We start from the raw sequence: 19,753 nt of genomic DNA, 5'->3' as shown, positions 1-19,753 counted from the left end.
GGATTCGCGACCAGTTGACTTCCGTGGGGTCTACACCAGATCCTGATTTCATGGTCAGGACTGGTGAATGCAGTCACTGATGACTGGGAGACATTTGTCCAAAGTATTTTGGGCAGAGCGACTCTCCCCAGTTGGGAGGAGATGTGGGCAGCTCTTCGACAAGAAGAGCTCAGGAGGTTGACCAAGACAAGGAGTAGCGACAAGGGAACCTGAGTCGAGAAGGAGGAGGAGGAGGATGCAGCTCTTGCATTAGCGGGGCAGCAGAAGAGGAAGAAAGACATCACCAAGGTCAAATGCTTCAACTGTGGGGAGTTGGGACATTATGCCACTCAGTGTCCCCGAAAGAAGGACAAGGGGGAGGCTTCCGAATCAAAGGAGACTCTAGGGAAAGTGGACAAGGAAGATGAGGATGACGATTGTGCCATGAGTGCTCATGCGCCTCTGGAGAAGAGGTGGGGCGACATCGAGTTGTAGTCGGGAGGACTACACGTGGGCAGGATCCTTGAGGTGCCCAAACTCTTGGATCACATATGGCTACGGGAGCCCTTAACGACAGTAGCAAAATGATGGGTGTCGGTTGGAGCGAGGTGTGATGGAGTGACAGTGGCAGAGCTAGAGTGCCAAAGTCTGAGGCAGCGCAGTGGATGTTGTAGCAATGCGAGAGGCACAGAGCAGTTTGCAACAACGCAGTAGCAGCAGAGGGGCAGCACAGATTAGCAGCAGAGGTAGCTTCAGCATCACGAGGCATCCATACTAACCAGCATGTCTGTGTTTGCGTGATTTTTCAGTTGCTTACTTCTGAGCAACTGAGTTGCAGTGCAGCAGTTAGCAATGGTAGTGCTATGGGCAGCATGACGCAACATTTTGAGAGGGAGTTGTAGGAAAAATGTAGCAGTGACTGTCGCAGAGTCATGGGCAGCAGTATAGGAAGTAGCAATGCAGTGGACGAAGGGCAGCAGGCCAAGCATCAGCAACACAGAGTACCGGTGCAGTGGATCAGTGTAGTACTTCTGTTGAGAACTGTTACTAGAGCACATTCCTCGCTAAGAGGGAGTGTTGATTTTGGGTAGCATCGGATGTGCTCTATCTCCGAAATTTTGTGGAAGGGTTAGAACACATGAGATCTCCAGAACCCAAAAATCGTTTGGAGAAATTCCACCCAGATGAGAAGTTATTAAAATAATTAATATTTTTAATGAGTTCCTAACTCTAAACTTAAGAAAATAAAAATATTAATGTGTATTAATAAAAATATGGATGAGAAGGTTCTAAGTGACGAGGATCAAGCATGTTTTAATCTAAGCCATTGATTAAAGATTAGATCACAGTCGTTGATTCATCAACAGGAAAAGTATAAGAGGAGGCTTGAGGGTCAGTTGGAGATACACTAAGAGATCAAAGAGTTTGATTTTTGTAGGGCGTGGTTTGCTGAGAAAGTCGAGCTAAGTGATCTGAGTTGTAGTGAGGGGCAGTTCGGCAGAGGGACTTCAATCCAAGGCCGAGGATACATAGCAGAGAGGCAGAGCAGCAACAGGAGAGACAGCGCAGCTCCAGAGAGGGTGATGCAGAAGCTAGTGGGGCTGACGCAGAGGCTAGAGGAGCTGACGCAGAAGCTAGAGGGGTTGACGCAGTTCCCTAGAGGCAGCGCTGGGGTTTTCTGTGGGGCAGAGAGAGCAGCAGTTCAGCATATCGACTTCTGAGCAAGGGAGGCTCACTGGAAGGGTGATGCAGCTCCTAGAGGAGGTGACGCAGTTCCAGCACAGAGCTTGGAGCAACCATCGCTACCTAGCATTGGGAACAACAGTTTTCATCTGTGGGGTTTGATCATCCAGTTGTTGGAATTGTCAAAATATCTGTCTCCGAATAGAGGTACTTTTTCCAGGTCTATTCTCTATTGGGTGAGCTAGATTTGGCACTCTAGTTGTATTCAAAAATATGCTTAATAATACAAACCCTCTATATGTTGCACCAATTTTCCTGAATTGGGATTTTCCGGGGATGATTGTCCGAAAATAACGGTGTCCCTTCGATGATTTGTTGAAAATAGCAACAAGAAATGCTAAAAATAGCACTGCTATAAATAGCAATTTGGGTACCAGTGCTGGATTGGGCAACAGGGAATGAAAAATGGAAGTGCTAATAATAGCATTCTACTTTTAGCAGTTCAGGATGGATTCCAATTTTAGTCAGTCCCTGGACTAAAATAGGAAGTAAAATTCGAATTTGAACTTAACAACTGTTTGAAAATAAATTAATTGATTCTCCATGAGTTAATTAGTTGTGAAAAAACAAACATGAAGTCTATGTGAGGACATGCAACAGTTTCTCTATTAGTTGAGGAATTTATCCATCAATTAAAGAGATAAGGATGAGTTCTATATTGAGTAGTAATTAGTTGGCTCAGTTAACTGAGTCAAGTCCAATTATATTTGATTTAAACAGTTTGTTTAAATTAAGTAAGTTCAGTTAGTTAATGCATGCTTGCATATAACTACTGCACTTCAAATAACTGAAGATTCTCTCATGAATAACTCATGCATGTCAGTTTAGACTGAGACCCAGTTGAGATTAGAGAAGGGACAGTGTACTATCAATTGGATGAATGTTTTTCCTATAAAGGAAGCTCATCCATGAGAAGGATTTATCTCCTTTAGGACTGCGTAGTTGGATCAGAGGTTAGTGAGTGTGTGAAGAGGCCAATTCACACAAGTAGCTGCACTAGACCCCAATCAAAATTGCACAAAGAAATAGGAGGCTTGGAGGGCAGACCAGAGGTTAGATAGAGGCCTTTGACTGTCTATGAACAGCAGAGGTATTACAGATAGAGCCGGATAGCTTTTGAGCTGATTCTTTTTGTAATACTGGTTATATTTCCACTTGTATGATAATACAGAGATGGGGTTTTAGGCTGGTGCTTCCCCTGGATATTTCTTCTATGTTATGTGTGATTGATTTCTCCATATCAGTTATATGTGTTCTTATTGATGTTGCTCATGTTCGATTAAGCTTCCGATAAATTGGTTGTAGAAGTAGATAAAGTATTTTGCTTTAGTCTATTGCATTATCAGGTGATCTATAGGTGGAAATTTCTACATGGTATCAAAGCAAAGGTGATCAAAGGAGAGAACAATATACTGAGAGGAGATTTCAAAGTTTTGAGTTTTGGGCCGAGAGTTTGCAAAGAATATCTGAAAATTTCTGTACAAAATTTTTAGAAACAAATCGCAGATCTGGATTCCTTGCGGAAAAAGACCCCCCAAAAAAAAACGGCTGAATCGGAGTTCGGATGAGGGAGATATCGCTGATTTAAAATCAGCTCCTATTTTATAAAATTTCATGACGGCAGGAAATATGAAACAGATTGGTGTGCAAGTCAAGAACCTGTATGCTCTTGAGGTTCAAGATGCATGCAAAGCCTTGAGGAGCAAAGCAACTGATGGAGACTTGGTGGTTGAGAGGGAGAGTACATTATCTCTCAACATGCAGCACTAGAAGAAGTCTCAGACAATTGTGGAGGAGCCACGATTGGTGAAGCAACTTCAGGAGGTTGTGGAGCAGCCACAACTGGGGAAGCTGAGAGGAGACTGGGTGGAGGCATCCACTCATGCAGAGACCTCCAGTAGGGGGAAATTTCGAGCCAGGTGGGCAGAGGGATCACATGCACCCATACCTCCAGGTAGGAGGTGGAGCAATGTGGAGTGATTATCCCAAGAAGGCTGGAATAGGGGCATGATCCTTGAGGTACCCAAGCTCTTTGATTCGACTTCGCTACAGGAGCCCCGCTGAGGAGTAGCAAGACTGACTGATTGGGTAGAGACAGATGTGGATGGAGCGGCAGAGAGAGCTACAGTGCAAGAATCCCAAGACAGTGCAGAGCTAGCAGGCTACAACGATGCGAGAGGCACAGGAGTGTTGCACCAGTGCAGGATGGCACATAGAGGTGTGCAACAGTGCGAGATGCATGGAGTGTTGCAGCAGCTCAAAGGTCAGAGAGGGAGCACTTGTCAGCTGCAGGTAGAGCTTCAGCATCAGAGTATGTTTCTAGCCCAACAAAGAGGTCAGTGGGGAGTTTTTTGTTCTGAGATTTGTTGGAGCAACCACACTTGGTAGAAGTGTTGCATGCAAAACATTCCAGAGGTACAAGATCGGTTTCGAGTTGAAGCCTTTCTTGTTGAGAGTGAGTGTTGAAAATGGCAACAAGCCTTTCTTGTTGAGAGTGAGTGTTGAAAATGGCAACAAGAAATGCTAAAAATAGCACTGCTATAAATAGCAGTTTGAGTACTAATGCTGGATTGGGCAACAGGGAATGAAAAATGGAAGTGCTAAAAATAGCATTCTATTTTTAGCAGTTCGGGATGGATTCCTATTTTTAGTCAGTCCCTGGACTAAAATAGGAAGTAAAAATCGAATTTGAACTTAACAGCTGTTTGAAAATAAATTAATTAATTCACCATCAGTTAATTAGTTGTGAAAAAATCAAACATGAAGTCTATGTGAGGACATGCAATAGTTTATCTATTAATTGAGAAATTTATCCATCAGTTAAAGAGATAAGGATGAGTTCTAATTTGAGTTGTAATTAGTTGGCTCAATTAACTAAGTCAGGTCCAATTAGATTAATTTAAACAATTTGCTTAAATTAATATGAGTTCAGTTAGTTAATGCATGCTTGCATATAACTGTTGCACTTCAGATAACTGAATATTCTCTCATGAATAACTCATGCATGTCAGTTCAGACAGAGACCCAGTTGAGATCAAAGAAGGGACAGTGTACTATCAGTTGGATGAATATTTTTCCTATAAAGGAAGCTCATCCATGATGACGATTTATCTCCTTCATGACTGCGTAGTTGGATCAGAGGTTAATGAGTGTGTGAAGAGGCCAATTCACACAAGTGGCTGCACTGGACCCCAATCAAAATTGCGCAAAGAAATAGGAGGCTTGGAGGGCAGACCAGAGGTTAGATAGAGGCCTTTGACTGTCTATGAGCAGCAGAGGTATTGCAGAGAGAGCAGGATAGCTTTTGAGCTGATTCTTTTTGTAATATTGGCTATATTTCCACTTGTATGATAATACAGAGTTGGGGTTTTAGGCTGAGGCTTTCCCCGGGTTATATCTTCTGTGTTATGTGTGATTGATTCATTCATATCAGTTATATGTGTTCTTATTGATGTTGCTCATGTTCGATTAAGCTTCCGCTAAATTGGTTGTAAAAGTAGATCAAGTATTTTGCTTTAGTCTATCGCATTATTAGGGGATCTACAGGTGGTAATTTCTACATAGTATCAGAGCAAAGGTGATCAAAGCGGAGAACAGTATACGAAGAAGAGATTTCAAAGTTTTGAGTTTTGGACCGCGAGTTTTTAGAGCAGATCTGAAAATTTTTGTGCAAAATTTTCAGAAACAAATAGCAGATCTGGATTCCTTGCGGAAAAATACCCAAATTCAAAAAAAAATCGGTTGAATCGAAGTTCGGATGAGGGAGATATCGCTGATTTAAAATCAGCTCTTTTCCCAGAAAATTTCGTGACGACGAGAAATATGAAACAAATTGGTGTGCTAGCCAAGAACCTGTATGCATTTGAGGTACAAGATGCATGCAAAGCCTTGAGGAACAAGACAAAGGTTAGATACTTGGTGGTTGAGAGGGAGAGTAAATTACCTCTCAACATGTAGCGCCAGAAGAAGTCTCAGACAATTGTGGAGAAGCCACAATTGGTGAAGCAGCTTCAGAAGGTTGTCGAGCAACCACAACTGGGGAAGCCGAGAGGAGACAGAGTGGAGGAATCCACTCATGCAGAGACCTCCAGTAGGGGGAAACTTCGAGCCAGGTGGGCAGAGGGATCACAGGCATCCATACCTCCAAGTAGGAAGTGGGGCAATGTGGAGTGATCGTCCCAAGAGGGCTAGAATAGGGGCAGGATCCTTGAGGTACCCAACTTCTTTGATTCGACTTTGCTACAGGAGCCCCAATGAAGAGTAGCAGGACTGGCTGATTGGGTAGAGACAGATGTGGATGGAGCAGCAGAGAGAGCTACAGTGCAGGAGTCCCAAGACTGTGTAGAGCTAGCAGGCTGCAACAATGCGAGAGGCACAGGAGTGTTGCACCAGTGCAGGATGGCACAGAGAGGTGTGCAACGGTGCGAGATGCATGGAGTGTTGCAGCAGCTCAGAGGTCAGAGAGGAAGCACTTGTCAGCAGCAGGTAGAGCTTCAGCATCAGAGTATGTTTCTAGCCCAACAGAGAGGTCAGTTGGGAGTTTTTTTTGTTCTGAGAGTTGCTGGAGCAACCACACTTGGTAGAAGTGTTGCATGCAAACATTCCAGAGGTACATGATCGGGTTCGAGATGAATGTCTTTCTTGTTGAGAGGGAGTGTTGAAAATAGCAACAAGAAATGTTAAAAATAGAAGTGCTAAAAATAGCACTGCTATAAATAGCAGTTTAGTACCAGCACTGGATTGGGCAACAGGGAATGAAAAATGGAAGTGCTAAAAATAGCATTTTATTTTTAGCACTTCAGGATGGATTCCAATTTTAGTCAATCCCTGGACTAAAATAGGAAGTAAAATCGAATTTGAACTTAACAGCTGTTTGAAAATAAATTAATTAATTCTCCATGAGTTAATTAGTTGTGAAAAATCAAACATGAAGTCTATGTGAGGACATGCAACAGCTTTCTATTAATTGAAGAATTTATCCATCAGTTAAAGAGATAAGGATGAGTTCTATATTGAGTAGTAATTAGTTGGCTCAGTGATCTGAAAATCACCCTTGAGTGACCTCAATTAATTAATTAATTAATGAAGGTATTACAGACTCATGTGCTGGGGTGTGTCTATGTCATTTTAGGCAACGGATCAATCAGATTGCAAAATACACAGACACTGGAAAATGGAAAATAGTAAAAGAAACACAGTAAGCAAATACAAGAACACAACAATTAATAGGAGTTCACCCTATCCTCCAGGGCTACGTCTCTGATCCAACTTTCAATGGTGGCCTTCTTTTATTGTGTCTTTAAAGCAGAGAATTACAATGAGGACCTCAATTTGAGCCTCCTAAAATAGAATTGTTTGGCAGGGTGGTTCTTGGATTCCCCAAGCCACTAAAGTGCACAGACTCTTTTCCTTACCAGATCTTGACCTCTCTGATCTTAAGGGGAGGAGCCCAATGTCATGCTCAGTTCCCGACAAATCCTCTCAGGGATTGCTCGATGTTGCCTTATGCTGCAGGTCAGTTCGGCTCTTTGTCTTTCTGCTTTTTGCTTCACTGTCTCTTCTTTTCTATGTCTTCGTTATCTTCTTCTCTTCGTCAGTGTCCTATGTTCTGTCTGTTCATGGCTTTAAGGCTAGTCGATCTCATGACTGCTCACTTCCTTTTCCACCCCCGTCGGATCGTCTGCTGTTGTTCGCTTGGAGTTCCCTATCTTTGCGTGGCTCACAGGGAGTGGCCACTTGTCCTCTTACGAACTGCGCCAGCTCTTCCTCGTCGGTTCGGTTTTTCCAGTTTCACTGTGGAATGACTCATTCGCCACCTCAGCAGTCAAATCGGACTTCAAACTTTTCTCTGTCGTGGCTTAATCCCCTGTCAAATCCTCTCCATTGGGCGCAATCTCAGCTGTTAGATCTGGAGCCCCTAGATCCAACGTTATTCACTCATTTCGCGCGGTTGACTTGCTTGACCGTTAGCGTGCGATAAGCGGTGGTTTTCTCTCTCATCCACTTGCCACGCGTCGGGCGCTGAATGGAATCACTTGTTTTTCTCCAAATCCGCTTACCACCCAAGGGTGCCCCCGATATTCCGCCGGTTTTGGAGCACGAGTCCCGCCTTTATCCTTTAGCGCTTTCCCCACGGTTTTCTCGGCTTCCATGCGACCGAACACTCGGGGCCTTCCTTCTTGAGGGGTTTTGCCCAGCGATGCGTGGTTAGCGCTAATCGCGCATCAGAAATGGCCTCCTTTTCCCGATCCGGGCTTCCCAAGTGCCAGTTTCGCCTCCTGCGACATCTCCATGGGCCTCGGTCTGCGCGCTTTGACCGAGGTCCTCGTTGTTCCTCCCTGGCTGCAAACTGCCACTGTCCAGAGATCTTCCTGATCGCTCTGTGCTCTTAAATTCAAAGCTTTTGTCCTGATCTGATACAGTCATGGTATTGTGATAATCTTCATGGATCCAATTCGGATCACTCAGTTAACTAAGTCAAGTCCAGTTATATTTGATTTAAATAGTTTGTTTAAATTAAGTAAGTTCAGTTAATTAATGCATGCTTGCATATAACTGTTGCACTTCAGATAACTGAAGATTCTCTCATGAATAACTCATGCATGTCGATTCAGACAAAGACCCATTTGAGATCAAAGAAGGGACAGTGTCCTATCAGTTGGATGAATGTTTTTCCTATAAAGGAAGTTCATCCATGAGAAGGATTTATCTCCTTCAGGACTGCGTAGTTGGATTAGAGGTTAGTGAGAGTGTGAAGAGGCCAATTCACACAAGTGGTTGCACTGGACCCCAATCAAAATTGCGCAAAGAAATAGGAGGCTTGGAGGGCAGACCAGAAGTTAGATAGAGACCTTTAACTGTCTATGAGCAACAGAGGTATTGTAGAGAGAGCAAGATAGCTTTTGAGCTAATTCTTTTTGTAATACTGGTTATATTTCCACTCGTATGATAATACAGAGATGGGGTTTTAGGCTAGTGCTTTTCCTTGGATATTTCTTTTATGTTATGTGTGATTGATTTCTCCATATCAGTTATATGTATTCTTATTGATGTTGCTCATGTTCGATTAAGCTTCCGCTAAATTGGTTGTAGAAATAGATCAAGTATTTTGCTTTAGTCTATTGCATTATCAGATGATCTACAGGTGGGAATTTCTACATTGTCTCAGTTTATTTCAGCTCATGATCTGTATGTATGTGTAGGCTGCAATAGTGTTTTTCATTGTTGTTCAAGTAATTAAATAACTTGTTAAATGTAAAAAACAAGTAGAAGATGATAAACCAGTGATTGCAGTAGGATTTATGATGTGTAGATTCAGAAATTTTCCCAATAGAAGCAAAATTTAAAGGCAACATGGAAGATTTGAAGATAGATTTGACAAAGTTGCTACAAAAATTGCTTACTAATGGCGAAAGGATAGTAAAGGAAACTCATGATGAAAACAAAATAAATATTAATTATGATTTCATAAACCCTAACGTTGGATTGAAGACCCACCATGTTCCAAAGATCAATATGAAGAATTTTGATGGCAAGGATCCCGTAACATGGATACTACAGATGGAGCAATATTTCAATCTCCATAATGTGCAAAACACAGAGAAGGTACGCATTGCAACTTTATATTTGGAACCCAATCAGTTTGTATGGTATCGATGGCTTTGCTCTCGTAAACAAATTGTCACTTGGACAATTTTTACGAAAGAAATAATAGCACATTATGAGGATACAAAAAGCAACACTTTTTTTAGCTAATTGATAAATCTCAAACAAAAGGGTTTAATGGTGGAGCACATTGAGGACTTCGAAAAATTGAACATAAGGGTAAAAGATATTCCAAAGGAGCGTAGGATTGATGTGTTCATACGAACGTTAAAGGATAACATCCAACATGAGGTTCGCCTTTGGGAACCTGATTCATTGGAGAAGGCATTCAGGTTGGCAAGAAAAATTGAAAGCAAAATTATGGCAACAAGGAAGCCTACCACTCACAACTATAAAGATGGAAGTGTTGTTGCCCCTAGCATTCCACAAACTACAAGGTTGACACCACAACAATTGGAAGAAAAAAGAGCAAAAGGGCTCTGTTACAGTTGTGATAGCAAATACGCTAAAGGTCATAAGTATGTTGAGAAGAAATTATTTTACATAGACTGTGAAGAGGAGGAAGAAAAGGAACAAGAAACGTCAAAAGAAGAGTATATACACCAAGAACAAACCCTAGAGAAAGAAGAAATGAATCTGACCATATCTTGAAATGCATTGGTTGGAATTACCACTCCTCAAACTCTCAAGATAGAAGGACATATCAAGAAGAAAAAGGTAATAGTGTTGATTGATTCGGCAGTACCCATAATTTTCTTCATTGTAAGATAGCCAAGTAATTGAATTGCTTCCTATATCCAGCACTAGGGCGTCAAGTGATGGTTGCAAACAAAGGAACCATAAATTGTTGTGGAAAGTGCCATAATATCAAGTTATCCATGGGAGAATATGTATTGAATAGTCCAATGCTTTCCTTTCCAATGGGTGGTGCTAATGTTGTACTAGGAGTTCAATGGCTACAATCTTTGGGTACGATAGCGTTTAATTTTCAAGAACTTTTCTTGAATTTTTTTCGGAAGGAAAGGAAGTTGAATTAAGGGGTATCGCAAGGAAACTGAGAAAGATAATCAACTCTAACAGCATGACAAAGCTTCTAAAGAAAGAACAACGAAGCGTAATTGCACAATTGTGTTCACTAGAGGTTCCCACATCGAAATCATTTATTTCTCCAAATCTCCAAAAAGTCTTGGACAATCATTCCAAGGTATTTGAGACTCCCAAAGGCCTCCCATCTTTTCGTGATCATGATCATGCTATTCATTTGATTCCGGGAAGTGTTCCTCCCAACATCAAGCCTTACAGATATCCCTATGCCCAAAAGAGTGAAATTGAACGTATGGTTGCAGAAATGCTAGAGGTTGGTATAATTCAACCTATTCAAAGTTCTTTCTTTGCTCCAGTAATATTGGTGCACAAGAAGGATGGATCATGGCGCATGTGTCCGGATTATAGGGAGCTCAACAAGCTCACTATTAAAGATAAATTTCCCATTTCTGTCATTGATAAATTATTGGATGAATTGCATGGATCAATTTACTTCACCAAGTTGGATCTTCGTTCAGGATATCATCAAATCATAATGAAGACTAAAGACATTCCGAAAACAGCCGTTAGAACTCATGAGGGTCATTATGAATTTTTGGTCATGCCTTTTACCCTTACTAATGCACCTTCTACATTTCAAGGTTTGATGAATTTCATTTTCAAACCCTTCCTTAGAAAATTTGCGTTAGTATTTTTTGATGATATACTAATCTACAACAAGTCTTGGAATGATCATGTTCAACATGTTGATAGGGTGCTCAAACTATTGGAGGAGAAACAATTATATGCAAAAACCTCCAAATATTTCTTTGGAGTACAAGAGGTGGAATATCTAGGTCATATTGTATCTCATGAAGGTGTTAAGGTAGACCCTAACAAAATTAAAGCCATTAAGGAATGGAAAATCCCCACATCCATAAAGCATCTGCGAGGATTTCTTGGGTTGATAGGGTATTATCGCAAGTTTTTTAAAAACTATGGGAGAAAAGCAGCACCTCTAACAACATTATTGAAGAAAGATGCATTTTCTTGGACTCCAGAAACAACGAATGCCTTTGAACATCTTAAAGAGGCAATGTGCCAAGCATCGGTCATAGCTATGCCAGCCTTCACAAAAACCTATATTGTGGAATGTGATGCCTCAGGAAATGGAATTGGTGTCGTTTTAATGCAAGAAGAAAGACCCATTGCTTTCGAAAGTCATCCAATAAAAGGAAAGTATTTACACAAAGCTATTCATGAGAAGGAAATTTTGGCAATACTACATGCACTTAAGAAATGGTAACCTTACCTAATGGGAAGACACTTCAAGGTAAAAAGTTAAAAACAGATCATGATAGTCTTAAATACTTTTTAGAAAAAAGATTATCTTCAGAAGAGCAGCAAAAGTAGGTCACAAAGATGTTGGGTTATGACTTTGAAATCATCTACAAAAAAAGGAAGCAAAATGTTGTTGCAGATGCACTCTCAAGAAAGGATGAGGATGTGGAAGCATTGCTTTGCGCCATTTCTATTATCCAGCCAGATTGGATAAACAAAACAAGGGATGAATGGAAGAATAACGAAGAAGTGTGGGCACTCATTCAAAAGTTGCAGCAAGATCCTAGTACATCTGATACATTTAGCTGGAAAAATGATTCGTTATGGTACAAATCGCTTATACCTCTGTAAGAATTCCCAACTCAAACAAAAGATTCTTATGGATTTGCACACCTCTCCCTTAGAAGGGCACTTGGGATTTTTAAAAACTTACCACAGGGTTAAGAAGGAATTTTTTTGGGACGACCTTAAATTTTATATTCAAAAGTTTGTGGCGGAATGTTTGGTTTGCCAACAAAATAAAGTTGAAACAATTAAGACCCCAAGTCTATTACAACCTTTATCCATTCCAAGTCAACGTTGGGAGGAGGTTTCAATGGATTTTATCGTAGGTTTACCCAAGTCCGAAGGAAAGAGTATCATCATGGTGGTAGTTGATAGAATTACCAAGTATGCACACTTTTGTGCATTATCTCATCCCTTTAAAGCCAGTACAGTTGTTACTGCATTTATGGAAACAATTCAAAAGCTACATGGAAACCCAAAGATTATTGTAAGCGACAGAGATCCCATTTTCACAAGAAACTTTTGGACAGAATTATTTTCTTGTCTAGGTACTTAGTAGCTCATAGCTCATCTTATCATCCTCAATCTGATGGGCAAACTGAGATAGTGAACAAATGTTTGGAAGGATATCTCCGTTGCTTTGTATCGGTTAAACAAACACAATGGGTCAAATGGTTGCCTCTCGCTGAATGGTGGTATAACACTTCCTTCCATACTGCAGCAAAAATGACCCCATTTATGGCACTTTATGGATATCATCCACCTTCCATCACATCATATTTAAGAGAAAATTCTAAGGTTCAAGTAGTGGAAGATCACATCGAGCATCAACAACAAGTTCTCCAACTCTTAAAGGATAACCTCACTTTGGCGCAGAATAGAATGAAACAACAGGCAAATCAACATCGTAGCGAAAGAAGTTTTGATGTAGGTGACTGGGTATTTCTACGGCTACAACCATACAAACAAATGTCCCTCAAGCAAGTTAAGAAGGATAATAAATTATCACCAAAGTATTATGGTTCGTACAAGGTGTTGCAAAATATTGGTACTATGGCATACAAATTGGAGTTTCCTGTAGTTTCCCAAGTGCACCCAGTTTTCCATGTTTCATGCTTAAAGAAGGTTATAGGTGACAAGATCCCAATTCAAACAATATTGCCAGAACTTGACGAGGAAGGAAAAATCATATTGGAACCTGAAGCAGCCACAGAAACAAGAACTCGACAGCTACGAAATCGATCAATTTCGAAGTATCTCATCAAGTGAAAGAACTTAGCCACTGAAGATTCCACACGGGAGGATGAGAATTTTATACAGAAGCATCCATAACTACTCAAGCGTTGAGGACAACACTTTTCTGAAGGAGAGGGGCATGTTAGGTCCCTATAATACTAGTGTATTCCCTTATTATTATTGTCATTGTAGCCCCTTATTGTTATTGTTGTGCCCATGTTGTCCCCATATTGTTATTATTGTGCCCCAGCCCACTATTCTTATTGTTGTGCCCTTACATTATTATTGTTATGTCGGCTCTAATTATATTGTGACCCCTTAAACGCCTATATATAGAAAGGAGGTCTTGTCATTTGTATCATCCAAGAATTGTTCATTTGTGTAATGTAAAGGAGGTTGCCCCCTCAAAGAGGCTAATTTTGAAGTCGTTGATCTATCTTTTCTTCTATTTTGTGAGTTGGTTGCATAACATCTTTATAGCTTGAAACATCAATTTTATATCATTCTCAACTATGGCTTTTTGCATTCATCAAAAATCAAATCACTTCATATCACGCCTTTTGAGCTTCACTGGTTTCTTCGCTTTAGATTCACAACACTGAATTGCTAAGGAAAATGAAATTCCATGCATAACATTGAATTGCTAATCACCTAACCAAATCAAAATTGTAGACCAGCTTTGCAATAAACTACCCAAAGGCCCAGTCATATGCCACAAATCTCGGCTTCCCTATATCATGAGCTACAAGCCTGACCAAATCAAGATTGTAGATCATTATACATTAAACTGCCTTAAGGATTATTATATGTCATGTATTTTTTTTGCATCGGGGGCTTAAATCAAGACTGTAGAGCGGTGTGTGTCTCAGCTCCTAACCATTATGCACCCAAAAAGTTTGTACTGGGGCTCAACACTTGAACAGAAATCAAGACTGTAGACCAAGAAATGTTTGTGCCCTTATCATATGTCCTCAGTGTAGTGTAGCACATAGGCCCAAAGCACTTAACACATAAAATATTTACCAAACACGGCCCTGGCGTGATTCTCTATGCTTTGATGGAACATTGGCTAACAAGAAAGTTCTCGTTTCTCAGTCTATCAATCTCGACTTATCTCCATATGCGCCTTCCACTATACCTCTGATGCGAGACGTGAAACTTCATCCCTATTGACAGAGAAGTTTCCATCTCAGCCTTTGTCTCTCGTTCTTGGCCTATCATTCTGGAACCTCCATCTCTTGGCCTCCACCTGGACCTTTGATGGGTGAGATGATGTCATCATTGCATCACCATGCCACCACGTGTCACTTACATATTGGTCAACGTGTCATCAAATATGGCCCACTTGGCCACCCAAAAATGTGGAATCTATATGCCACATGTCCTCCACTTGGACTACCACATCGTCTGCTGACGTCATGCAGACGTTAGCATGCCATGTCATCTCCCACCTATGCAACACGTCATCTCTGCCAACCAATAAGGTCGCGCCATTTGTCTTCCTGTCATTGGGCCATGTCGTTAAATTGCTACCAATAAGAGAATGCCATGTTGTCCTATATCCACATCACCTATATGGAAGAAAGGTCTCGGGGACTTATGTTTTTCATGAAAATCCTTTGTTAAATTGAATAGGGCCAGGGTGAGAGGTTTAACATTAAACGCCATGTACCATGAATAGCTTTGTCTCAGTGTATGTCTCTCGGTCTTGGCCCGCTCTACCTCTTAACACCTCCCACTAGTCCTGGGGCAAGACACAAATTCTTACGGTAGCTAACAAAGAATATTCCCATCTATCGGGCCAGTTAGTCTTGGGACCATGGGACTTCAAACATAATGCACCCATATGAAAAGGGGTTGATGTGAAATTATTTTAGTTATGAGTCGTGTATGCATCATTCCTCCTGAGCTTGAGACTTAGCCAATTTTTGTTAACAAAGGACTTTGTTACAAAACACAAGGTTTATGAGGAACCTTGAAGCCCAGAATTTTGTCTGATCTTTAAACCTTTAATTTTTTAACCCCATGGAGTTTTTCAGTCTGCCAGATACCATCGGAAAGGTCTTTCCAAGGCCTATTCAACCGTGCCATCTGCATGATCATCTGAGCTAAACTTCTGGGGCATAAATTCCTTCAAAGATATGCTCCACAAATCACCTTTAATCATCAATGACAATGGTTGCTAACAATCACCCTGAAACCACATAGTCTTTCCCATCAATAATCTTTGTCATTCAATGACAACACCTTTGACATCAATAACACTTTCTAACAGAACCAATTATTTGGAATTTGAACCTTCAATTCTTAGACTAGTGTGGATATGATGCCACTATTCACTAGCCTAGTGGGTTAGCTCAAGTACTTGAGTGCTCCGAGCTTCATGCAAGGGTCTCAAGGTCAATCTTCCATGCTAGCTACCTTTGTTATGTGCCTCATTCAATGTCCTTACCAAATCAGACATTGTAATCAGCACTGATGGGATTCCAATGTTGCAAATATCGTTTTGGAAAATATATCACCAAGGGTCTAAAAAGAAACTTATCAGAAATATCAGCAAAAATACCAGAAATTATTGAAAAATATCACCAAGAATAAACCTAGGCTTGAAGAATTTTGAAGATATCAGACAAATTAGCAACCTAAAAAACTTGGGAGAAATCAGTATATCAAGAGAAACCGGGAGATTTTTGAAATACTGTTAGGTACCATGTGCGAAATGCGGGAAAGAGCCCAAGAGTTTCCCCAAAAGGTTTTCCTTGGGAAAAAAGGATGATAGTGAAAAGATGCCACTTTCCTGATGGATACAAAATTGCAGTGATTACCTAATTCCTTGCAAATCTCATCCTATACAATTTCAATTTTTTTTATTTCCTTTTTTTTCCATTTTTCGTGTTTTGATTTTTTTGGTGGGAGTGGCAGCAGTAATTTTTTTTATTTCTTAATATATTTTTAATATACAATATTGTCACTCTCAATGGACCATTTCCTACAAATTTGGACAAGCTTTCAAGCCATACTAGACACCTGTACCTGTGTTTTGAACATTCCCACGTTCCAGAAACTTGTGCAACATCATTCAAAAGATGTTGACGGTTTTGGCTTGCTTTTGCCGCTATACTCAGAAGTCTTTCATTTCTATTTCTGGAGTACCGTACTTAAACTTCTACTGGGAAGATACCGAATAAGCTTTTGTTTAATCTTTATACTGTTGAAGATAAATCTTCTCCAAATTTGTTCCTTTCTTTTCATTGTGTTAGCATGCTTATTCCTTTAAAAACTTTGCCCCTAGACAAAATGCAAGCGATGCCTAGGATACTGAACAATTTTTTGTTTTCTCCCATATACATCTTAATATATTCCCATTCGTACTCAAAGGCAAAATTGGCCTTTCACCATCCATATTCTTAGTGTGATGGTTCTAATTCAAATCCCATGAAAAGTCAATCCCAAGGTACTTTTCGTTTTTCTTTTTATCCGTTTCGTGAAGAGGTTGGAGGGTGCTCAGAAAAACAGGGAAACACTACCTGTGTTAAGGAAAGTGCATTGTCAACTCCGAGGACCATTCAGCTTAGCTATTGTGTTTGAGGGGCTTGTATGCTGTCAAAATTTAAAATTCAGTCCTCGGATGCGTAAAAGTATTGACTTTTTCCATTAGCTTTTGGCCCAAAACTCAATTTGGATATGTTTTTTTTCCTTCGATTGATTACCCTTTCCTAGTTGCAACATAATTTCATAATCTTATAAGTAGAAGTTTTAAAACCTCCACTTGTTTATGTATATGTACAATCTCCCTGGGTTGTTAATATGTTATTAGTGATTCACTCCCCTTTGAATGGTTTGTTGGATCCTTTTGAGGAGGGTGATTTGGAATGTGCCTCATAAAGGTGGAGCAAAATTGTAAATAGACAAAATGTGATCCAAAATCCATAAGCAGGCAATGCGAACCTCTCAAGTGAGTGCCTACTACACATGGAGTTATATTTAAGTCCTGAATTTCGCCAACTCCGAATCAAAAACTATTATAAAAGGTACTGTGGTACGAGCATATTGAGAACTCTGACAATGAGGGATGCCAAGGGAATCGTTAGTCATCTTTTTTCTCAGGGCATTGATATATCTTTTTGATATAGAATCAAAATTATGGGAGAGAAGGCATTCTTGCTATTACAAATGTAAACCCCACCCTATCAACCAAAAAGGAAAATGAAAAGAAAGAGGGAACAGCACAGACGGAATATAAACACTTGGTGAACTGTAAAAGTCTCTGAAATTCATCACAGACATGATTTCCAACGTGGCCACTTCAAATTACAAAGATAAACGAAACAGTTCGTGGTTTTATTTCATTACTCGGTTCATGGGAGTCAAATTGACATAAGAACAGCAGAGCCACGATGTGTATGAATTCCTCAGTGTAGATAAATACCTCGCACATAGTGAGGACGTGACCTGCGAGAGTCGATGTATCCGAATTTGCAGCGTTTCGATTGAGGAGGTCGTCCAAAGATGCAGCCCCGATAAGCAAGAGCGTTAGCCTGCATAGTAACTGCAATGCTGCCAAACATAGTCATGTGGACAACCAAATCCAAGACCTTGTGGACTCTGAATATTCAATCCATTGCCAATTCCCTTTCGATTTAATTTTATTGGGGCCAAACTACGTGGTTGATGATTTGGACAAAATATTATCATGGCAAAGAGGTGGAGAAGACGACCCCACATACCTAAGGAAATGGCGTATCCCAAAATAACTGCGATTCTACCATGAAATTAAAATAGATAAGAATCATTAGTAATAATCCTGTGAAACTTCCAGCCTAAGGTCGCTAATTCCAGAGGAAAACTTATATGGAATTAAGAGGCACGGACACGTGGTTTGGAAGGGATCTAATTGTCAATAAGAATCGCCCAGCTGGTAAAAGGGCAAGAATTTAGATTAAAGGTCTTTGCATGGAGTTAAAAACAAATTATATGATTTTATTGAAAACAAAAAATATATATAAATAAATAAGGAAATTAAGTAAATTATTAAGTGTTTACCAAGCTTCATTGCGACGGTAATTGTGAATTTTTGTTTATGGGTATTATGAGATTCACAATGAAAAAGTAAAGTTGAAAATGTTGAAATTGTATTGGATTTAGAATTTTGTTGGTTAGTAATGTTGAGGTAAGGTTATTTTTTTTATAAATTTCAAATTTTCTAATATAATATTTTAATTAATTTTTAAGTTTAATGTAATAAATTGTGTATTATTATATAATATTTTAATTAATTTTTAAGTTTAATGTAATAAATTATGTATTATTTGTGTAATGTAGTTTATGTTATAGGGTCTAGTTATATGCATTAAGTTGTAAAGACCTTATGTTGTATATAATATGGAAGATATGTAAATATTTTTGTTGTAGAGTTTAAGGTTAAGTTTTGATTAGTGAACGTGTTTAAGTCATGTTAAATTTTGATTAGTGAATGTGTTTAAGTGAGTATGCTGGGCTGGGATTATAGCATGGTTGTTATATTTTATATGGCATGTTCATGTTTATGTAGAAGCATGTATAAAAAAAATTATGTAATAATAAAATATTCACTAAAAAAGTTGTTTGAGGAAGCAACAAAAGGACTATGGCACCACAATAGAGGAAGATAAAGGGGGTGGATGGGTGATTTATCCTTGTCATTATCTTTTGGGAAGTACTGCCATTTTAACCCACGCTTGCGTACAAATTTTCCCATCAATCTTTGACTTGTATGTGAATACCAAGTTTAAGTTGTCATATCCTTGGGAGGAGAGTATATCTCATGTAAGAACAAATTATCCCTATATTTCTTTCATTGTCATCCATTCATGGGAAAGGGGAGGAGGCATGCTCCCCAATTAGTTTTACTTTCCCATGTTATGGGGATCTTTTCATATGGTTGTTATGGTCATTGTGCTCGCAAATGGCAAGAGAATACCAAGTACCTATGATTAGTAAGATTTTGTGGGTGTTAGGGATGTGTTGTTGAAAATATGAGAAGAAATGGAATGTTTTAAGAGATAAACCATGGTTGGAATATAAACCATAACCAAAGCAAACACCTTCAAATCTACAACCTTCTTAAATTTTCTTCTCGTTCAATATTTTAAGGCCAAGTGTTGTCTATCTCGGGCTAATCCAAAAAGGAAACTAGTAGTTAGACGACTCCTAGATGCACCAAGGAGAATTGGTGGGAAAGCAATACCTCAGAGGCACTATTCAACAAAGAAATGGAAGATCTTCCTTGTATTTTGTGGTGTAGTGTAAGAAAGTGCCATGGTTGTTTAATGGCTAAATGAGGGCTTAGAGTGCTCTATAGTGAATAAATTGGTTAAGCATGAGAGTAATGGGTTGGGTTGAGGCAACATCATTGTAAGGTACCAACTTTGAGGATTGTTTATGGTTGGCTTCACGATTGTTCTTGGAAACATTTGAGCAAATATTTAATAACTTTGTATTGGTGTATTTATTTAGTAATATATAGGAACCATTCTCATTGCTCACCTTGACTAAATTGGCC

At 39.7% G+C, this 19,753-nt stretch overlaps 1 protein-coding gene across 2 annotated transcripts in view; it reads right to left on the bottom strand.

Moving 5' to 3' along the window:
- Positions 1-17,884, bottom strand: part of LOC149172334 (uncharacterized) — a 337,018-nt gene extending 319,134 nt beyond the window's left edge. The window contains exon 1 of one of the 2 annotated variants that reach the window (XM_089427694.1): positions 17,642-17,884. In XM_089427694.1, coding sequence (XP_089283820.1) covers positions 17,642-17,786 — 145 coding nt within the window. In that variant the 5' untranslated portion in view covers positions 17,787-17,884. The remainder of the gene's footprint in view (positions 1-17,641) is intronic. The other variant, XM_089427693.1, reaches the window with a different exon arrangement.
- Positions 17,885-19,753: the final 1,869 nt, after the last annotated feature.

This window comes from Pinus tabuliformis, chromosome 4_2, assembly GCF_031772625.1.
Source record: "Pinus tabuliformis cultivar Carrire ecotype Pingquan chromosome 4_2, CPIR1, whole genome shotgun sequence".
NCBI lineage: Eukaryota > Viridiplantae > Streptophyta > Pinopsida > Pinales > Pinaceae > Pinus > Pinus tabuliformis.
This window is presented reverse-complemented; position numbering and strand designations above follow the sequence as displayed.